Source organism: Eucalyptus grandis, chromosome 9 (assembly GCF_016545825.1).
Source record: "Eucalyptus grandis isolate ANBG69807.140 chromosome 9, ASM1654582v1, whole genome shotgun sequence".
NCBI lineage: Eukaryota > Viridiplantae > Streptophyta > Magnoliopsida > Myrtales > Myrtaceae > Eucalyptus > Eucalyptus grandis.
In genome coordinates, this window is record NC_052620.1 from 6,629,047 (window position 1) to 6,637,349 (window position 8,303).

At 37.6% G+C, this 8,303-nt stretch overlaps 1 protein-coding gene across 2 annotated transcripts; it reads left to right on the forward strand.

The window, feature by feature from the left end:
• Positions 1–1,330: 1,330 nt before the first annotated feature.
• Positions 1,331–4,842, forward strand: LOC104418194 (probable WRKY transcription factor 51). Of its 2 annotated transcripts, none has more exons than XM_018862228.2 (3): positions 1,331–1,722; positions 1,889–2,026; positions 4,359–4,842. In XM_018862228.2, the coding sequence occupies exons 1-3, from the start codon at positions 1,511–1,513 to the stop codon at positions 4,576–4,578; spliced, it is 570 nt and encodes a 189-aa protein (XP_018717773.1). In that variant the 5' UTR covers positions 1,331–1,510; the 3' UTR covers positions 4,579–4,842. The 2 variants fall into 2 exon arrangements, with proteins under 2 accessions (XP_018717773.1, XP_010027762.1); XM_010029460.3 differs by having other exon boundaries at positions 1,335–1,722; positions 1,886–2,026.
• The last annotated feature ends 3,461 nt before the right edge of the window (positions 4,843–8,303 follow it).

Here is an 8,303-nt window from a genome sequence, read left to right on the forward strand (position 1 = left end):
TTAAATGTATATTTTTATATATACATAATAAATTATAATTTTTATGATTATTTCAATTAAATTAATTTGATTCAAATTCATAAATAAATAAATAAATAAAAAAAGTCTAGGATGAATTTAAACTAAAAATATTAATTTATCATTTATTGATATCATTCTTTGTTTCAATTTAACAAATTCAACTCCATTCCAATTATCCATAAAACTTAGAGAAGGAAAACAAGCAATTCACATCATGGATTCACTTGTCAGACATATCGAAAAGAAAGAAAAAAAACTTGGGGTGTGAATTTCGTATCATGGGAAGTGAGAGTCAAAAGATAAGAGAAAATTAACTTTTCTTCTTTCCTTATTTATTTATTTTTTTACATATATACATTTTGACTCCTCATTTATTGAAATTTTTTAAAGTTGATCTCGCATATCGAAATTAAAAACTCACATGTTAAAATTCCAATTTGAGTATTGAAAAGTGTCGAGAAAGTTGATCAAATGTTGAATTTTTCAACACGTGTTGATCGAGTGTTGAAAAGTGTCCGAGAGTGTCGGACACGTATTAAAGTATCCGACACGACATGAAGACTCTAAAAAAGTATTGATGCTTCTTAGTACGTCATTGTCAGTCATGCCACGTAAGATGGTTGACATCCATATCATCGATTTCTCGTCAAACTTAGCTAGATGGACACGATTAACAAAATGTGAAAATATTTATTATTTAATTAACAAAATTGAAGAGTTTATAACTTAATTAATAGAAGTGCAATAGACTAATGATTTTTTTCGAACAATTTTTCCTTACTATGACAAGTCCGACTTTGAGATGTCTTCACTAAAACAGATCATCGCAGACTGATCTCTTGAGAGGTCCTCCATGAGATGGGAAAGCTCTTCACCATGACTCCACCAAATGCCAACTCTGTCCGAGTCTTCTTCATGAACCCATTTATTAAATTTAGAAGTAAGTAGAGATACTTCGTGATACGCAGATGCTCCGAATACCTAGCCCACCATATTCGCTTTCCATCGAGAGTACAATGCAATCAATAACTTTTCAGATAAAGTCACCATTCAAGCATGAACAGCAAGAGCTATTTTGCGCGCACAAAGATCCGAATTGGCCAAGTTCACTGCCCCCACAATAATTTGCGCGTTAGCCGCCGCTGCCTAAATTAAAATAATAAAGAATAAAGTCCCAATCATGGAGGTCCCAATGCCACGATCCCCTCTCATGTCCCAACCCCAACACCACACAAAAAAGAGAACCCTAGGTCATCTGCTGACCTCATAGTTATCTCATGCGCTTGCGACCCTTTTGTCGCCAAGTGAAGCATGCACCTTCTCTGCAACCTCCTCCTGGAAAAATAGCATGAACAGAGTTTCCTTTCTTTAGGGTCTTCATGTGATCGAGTTTAAGATAAGATCTTGAATAACACCCATTGCCTCCTTTCGCTCTTCTCTCTCTCTCCCTCTCTCCTTCTCTCTTTCACTCTCTCCCATATCCTTGACCATGAACGGCCCTCAGGACCCTAACCCTAATAACACTCGCTTCGAAGAGATGGTGGATCTGCCGGAGTTCCAATTATCAGATTATCTCCTTCTCGAAGGTGATTTCGAGGGAGATTTTTCCGCGAAAACAATGGCTAATTCCGAGGAAAATTCCGCGGGCAGCTCCAACGGGTTTGCTCCCCCCGAAGCCAGTGAAAGAAGAAACAGTAACATGCAAGTGAATTATTGATCATGCCCTCTATTTGTGTGATTGTCACGCTGGTCCCCCTTTCTTCCTAGAAGACGAGCGTGGATGCTTAGATCTTTTTTTTTCTTTTTTTTGTGATCAGGATGTAATTATCTAATTAATTACTGAATGTATCTTCTTCTCTGGCAGAAGATGCAAAAGAGGGAAGAACAAGTCTGGTACCGGAATGAGGGTTGCTTTCAGGACAAAATCGGAGCTCGAGGTCATGGATGACGGGTTCAAATGGCGAAAGTATGGGAAGAAATCAGTCAAGAACAGCCCTAACCCTAGGTAATGTTTGCTTCAATTTCAACATCATCATTCATCAAACGATATTATCATATATCTTTGCATTTCGGCGATAAAAAGAGATTTTTGTTGTAATTACAAAATAAATTAATAATGGTTGAATCGCTCGCATTTATTGATCTAATCAGTCAAAGCTTTTTATAAATGCATATGGCTCGCTAAAACCACTAGATCTGAAAGGTGCCATTTCCTGTGGACCCGTTATTGCCTTGTATTTAATGTGGGTATATTTTAAGGCTAGCAGACGAATCTTAATTAGTTGATATTCGCAGGGCAATCGGTTTTGTGATTTGTCTAGGTTTCGTCTGATGAATATAAGAAAAGGTTGCTCTGTGATGTCCAAAATTTGCGTATAAATACACACACACACACACACACACACACACACTATATATATATATAATATTCTCTAACTTCTTTTGTCATTATCGATATTTAATGGGGAAAGTAGCACTCGTGCTCTCCTTTTGTGGTGAGAGCGTGTTGAAGGGTTTATTGTGGTGTAAAGTGCTCTCGGATAAAAGGTAGATTGTGCGCTTTCATCATTTACGTTAATTGACCACAACATAATTAGAACATATACTTACATGGGACACTTCGAAGTGCTCCTTGACAAGTTCATTTCTGTTTTAGCATCAATTTAATTCTCATATTATATTCATACCGCACCTTTCCTTCTCATTTTGCATATTGGTCTTCATCCTCATCGTGTGGTTTGAGGAGTGTACTGTGGGTCGATATCATGAGCTTAGCTCTTATCTTCTTTTTGTATGGACAGTCTTCATAACGTTCTGTTTACACGAGCTATCATGATGAATGTTCATGGGTTAGTTTCACTTTAAAGAAGTTGATCCTGCTTCCTTCAAGCGGGTTTTAGGGTTTAAGCAGATGGGTTTTCTTTCTCGTTTCCAGCTCGTTAATTGGTGATGGCATATGAATGATAAAGCAATCAGCTGCGTTCTCTTCTTTCGAACATGAAGGAATTGCTATGAGGGTTTTATCAATCCAGTCACATGCAAGCCTGAGTTCCTCGTTTAATATATAAAATAAGCAAATCTCTTTTGGGAGTTAGCCCCATCTGAAAGAGAAATATAGTTTTTGAATGAATAAGTACAGAGGCAAAATGAAAATGACATGTCTTATCAGAAGACACAAACAAAATAAACCATATTTCACCATCATCTATTTTAATTTTGCAGACCTTTTTCTCATTTTCTGGATTATTGCATCCGTCCCCTCCGGGTCGGTGACATGACGACCTACTTTTCTGCAACCACAAGAATATAAAAACCTTGCACAGAGCAAGCGATAGTGTGGTTCTCAGCTCATGCATGCAGCCCCTAGTTTGGCGCTTTTATGGCCGTTGGTTTTCTGCTTCTCTCTTCTGTAACGTCCAACCCCTTCATAGGTGGATAGTTTTCGTGTTCATGAAATAATCACTAAACTTGTAGACTGGATGATGCATGAGTCGAAACCCGAGTAGATAATCCAAACACGAAGTTATTTGCACGAAGTAATTCAAAGAATTCTTGGGTTGATGTAATAGAAATCTAATACTTTCATTCGGAGAGATTAACAAGAGAATGCCTAAGTCCAAGCTCATAAATCCAATTAACCCATGTTCTCTAAGAAAATTAGTTATATGGGAAATAGGATATGGATGGAAATATATATAACTTGCAATATTATAGGGGCAAAATTCAAGTATCTGTCTTGCTATTTTGTCAACATGCTTTACCTTGTTTTTGGATGGACAATATGGCCATGAAAGAACATTACTTTCTAGGGTTTGTCCGCTGCCAAAGATGCTTGTGGACACTCTTTAACATATGTCCGAAGTGCAACTTGGTGTTGGTATTGGAGCAATATCCAACGGGAAGCTACGAATGCCGGTGTGTAATCTCTAGCTAGTGCGGAAATATCTGTATGTCGAAATCAATAGGGATTGGCACAATCTACCCAAGTGGACGCATAACCTAAATGCCGTCACTTCGTTATCATTGGAAACAAGGACCCCATTAAGGTGTACGAACTTTGTGGTCCTGACGGCGTGTTGATTAAGTTGCCTTTTAAGTAATATTCGATTGCATTCTGTATATATTTCATCTATACTCTGCTGATTCGTGGGTGTTTTATATGGTGGATACTCTGCATCTGTGAAAGGAATACTCTCATTCAATGCCTCGTGTTTTAGCACTGTAGATAGCTAGCAGAAAAAATATAATCGCGTTCATGTCGAGCTCGTGAAGGATTCTGATCATGGCTTGTTGATGCGAAGTTAAATTTCACTTGTGTCGACCCTTTGGTGCTGTAGGAATTACTACAAATGCTCGAGCAGAGGGTGCCTCGTGAAGAAGAGAGTGGAGAGGGACAGGGACGACTCGAGCTACGTGATGACAACGTACGAGGGCGTCCACAACCACGAGAGCCCGAGTCTCGTGTATTACAACTACAAGCAGATGGGACCTGTCGTGGACGCCGTCGCTTCCGGCGGTTGGGATCCGCAGGCACCTCCTTCGCACTATTCCAGCTGATCTCCCTCCTCATGTAGAGGCATTCCAAGCCCTTCTTTTGCCGTACTTTGAATTAGTCTCGATGTGGGTGTGCCCACACGAGAGGCTCACATGCATAGGTCGTCTCTCCTCATGAATATTATGTAAAACTTTCTTTGCTTTGGCCTCGAATCACTGTTGATTTGGCGAATCACCATATATTTGTTTGGCTTCATCTAATGGCATAAAATGAGAGCGTTTCCATCTCTATTGTTAAGTTATAAAGTTGGAATTGGCATTTTACGATGGAATGTGTAGCTAGGAATGGACATTTCTTCTTTGCCTATTTTTTGTGGCGAAATTCAACTTTACAATTGTTTCTGACATTAGTTGCTTTCTCTCTTTTACATTAAATGAAAGGAATATCTGTTATCTCGCACGGTGCTTCTCTTGATGTCTTCATAGATCTCACTAAATTACAACCAGCTCCTTTCCATAAATTCATTGGTTAAAAAAATCGAGTCACCGATGGGAGTACCGTGCAGAATAGAGAGTTCGCATCTTTTGATAGTCATTTTCCAAGTACTAAACGTAATGCGGTAGTTATTATTATTATTATTATTATTATTATTATTATTATTATTATTATTATTATTTTGATGAATAGATCCCATCCATGGAAGAATTTTTGTTAGGCGAGACTCTTTACCGTTTAAATATGTATCAATCTACAAAAAATGAAGAAAGAAGGGATTTTTCAAGTTAATGGGAGCGTGTGGGAGTAGGGAACTAACATAAGTGGGCTTTGAACTTTTTACCTATTCCCTTTTAATAGACCCTTCTAGTATCATGTAATGTATCTTACTTTAACCTTTTCTGACTTATCTTTGATTGTATTTATGTGAATTTTCACACATAAGTTCGTTGCTGGAAAATTATCTAAAAAAAACATAACACGGACACCCGTAGTGCTATGTAGGATGGCCAACATTAAGGTGGACAATTTTTTTTTTATAAATTTTTTTTATTTTTTTTTCAGTTTTATTTTTCCTTTTTCTTTATTTTCTGATCATGTCCATTGAGGGTTGCCGGCTGGCCAAAGGCAAGGGCTAGCAACCCTTATTGGCCATTGGGTGAGGGCTATGACCCTCGCTAGGCTTGGAAGGAAAAAAAGAAGGAAAACAAAAGAAAGAAAAAAAAATGTAAAAGAGATCATAGATTTAAAAAAAAAACTATAAAAATTATCATGCCAATGTTGTGTTATGTAGGATGGTTGACGACCCTTGTCAGCCACTAGATGAGGGGCCGTGATCCTTGCTAGGCTTGGAAGGAAAGAAAGAAAGAAAGAAAGAAAGAAAAAGTAAAAATATTTAAAGATTTAAAAAAAATTATAAAAATTATTACATCAATGCCAACATGTTATGTAGGATAGCCGGTATGTACGCTAGCAATTTCTGGCTAAAATTAGTTAGATAAATTCAATTAGTAAAATGTAGATTTAATTGGTAAAATCAAAATTTTGAGACTGCATTAGTTGAAGTGCAATAGATTAAGGATGTTTTGGGCAATCTTTCCGTTTTCACTTATAAAACATGATTTTGCATATATCTCGTCAAGGTATGATATTCGCGTCAAGATATCTCGTTGTCATCCATTAAGGCTTGTCAAGGTCGACGACGACACGAAGCTCGAGCTTTGTTATGAGCAACGTGCTCCACACTAATTGCACGTTGAGAATTATGGGTCAATAAGCACGAGGACATACTACAGATGAATGATTTTCCACACCATCCGTAGAATCTAATTCAAGTTTCATTTTCATGGTAGGTCCTGAATTTTCAGTGACGATGTTTCTAACGCCACCCCCCCCCACCCGGGGGCAAAATACACACAAAAAAATAAAAGAAAATTAGGGTTTATCTTGCCCAAAGCACCCATAAAAAAATTTGCTTGTATGAATTTATTTATTTTTAAAATTTATCAGGGATGAAGTCAAAATCAAGCGTGAATAGAGATCTTGAAATTGCATGTTGGAAACATGCCATTCCTTCGATGATTGTTACGATAAGCACTCAAAAATTGTATAGATAAACACATTCAAAGTGCATTTGTTTGGGGATAACTTCATTGAAAAGAAAATGACTGCATTTTTTCCATTCCTAATTTGGCCAAAACACTTCCAACAAAGTACTGTAACTATTGACACTTAAATTTTGACTATTTTACTTACTTGTTCGTCATATAAAAATGTCAAAATTACATTAAACATTTCATAACATTACATTTAGGTAACAATAACATTTAGGACTGGACTTATCTTTTCAAAAATTGTTCTAAAAAAATAGAAAACAAAAAAGAGAGAATAGAAAAATGATTTATAAAATAAAATAATTTGGTTGTGGAGGGAGATTTAGAAAGATTTTAGATTTTGAATAATGGAGCATTTTTCTTGTTGAGTGTATCCCCTCTTTTCCTAAGATGATCGTCAGCGGTTGAATAAATATATGCAATTATCTTGAACAATCTTCACTTACTTTTTTTTTTCTATAAATAGAGAGTGAAAGGCTTTGCTTAGTGGGGGAAGAGAAATTGGTAAGAGTTCGTGAGGTTCCGCTGAAGGGGAATGAGAAAAGGTGAGAGGGAGAGAAATTTGCGGGGTGTTCATGAGTGACACGGTGGGGAGAAATTTGCAAAGTGTTGATGAGGCTTCGTTTAAGGTGGGGTGGCTTGGTTGACCGGGGGGGAGAAATTTGCAAAGTCTTGCGCTTTCGGTTGTCGCGTCGTGCGTTCTTGAAGCCCGCACTGACATGAATATTATCAACACGTTTCCTCGACGCCTCTGATAGACATTGTGCAACATCCTCGAGCCATCCGGGCAAGATCTTAATCATGCCCTGTGGGTCCTAGGTTCTTAGTTTGCCTCAGCATTGTGTTTTACGGCCTCGCACCAGTTAAACTGGCGAGTTCAAGCTCAGTCCTGACGTTCCTCCAACGTGCTTTACTCCTGGCAACATTTCTGGTGTGGTCTTTTGACGTCTCTTGCACATCCAGCCACGTTGCAGCTCTTCATTGGTGATAACACCATTGCTAGTTACACACATAGGTCTTCCAACTGTGTATTGTTGGAACCATTTTTCTTGCGTGTTGGAATATAATACGCGGAAACGATAAGATCTTATAATTTATACTAACGCAAAATCACCAAAGAAATAAACGACAAATAATAAGAACATCAGAAATTTACGTGGTTCGGTCCGAGTATCAGTACCTATATCCACGGGGAGAGTCAGCAGCAAATAATTCACTATAATTGGAGTATTAGAGTTTACAATCGCTCTAACGTTCAAGTATTTTCCACATCTAGATTTAACCCCAAACCCAAAGTGTTTATAAATAAATAACTCATTTGAACATAAACTAATGGCACAAAATTACCGCGCGTTCAAGCTCAAAATATAACGCTTTACGTACTCCAAAATCAAGAACTCCAGCATTTTTCTTTTGAGCTTCGCGTTCTAAATCAATCAAGGCTTCACATGGCTTCAGCTCCTCTTACGTGCGGCTCCCTTCTGCGGCTTGTACAATAGTCACGTTTTATAAGAGAAGAAAAACCTACGCCTTTCTTTTATGTGTACGTGTGTGCCGAAGGTCAAAAGTTTGATCTTGGACCCCACCACTTTAATTTTCTTCTTTGATGAGGATACAGACATTTGCATGGGAAGAAGAAAAACTTCATTTTTCTTTTTCTTTTATCCCTTATTTCTCCT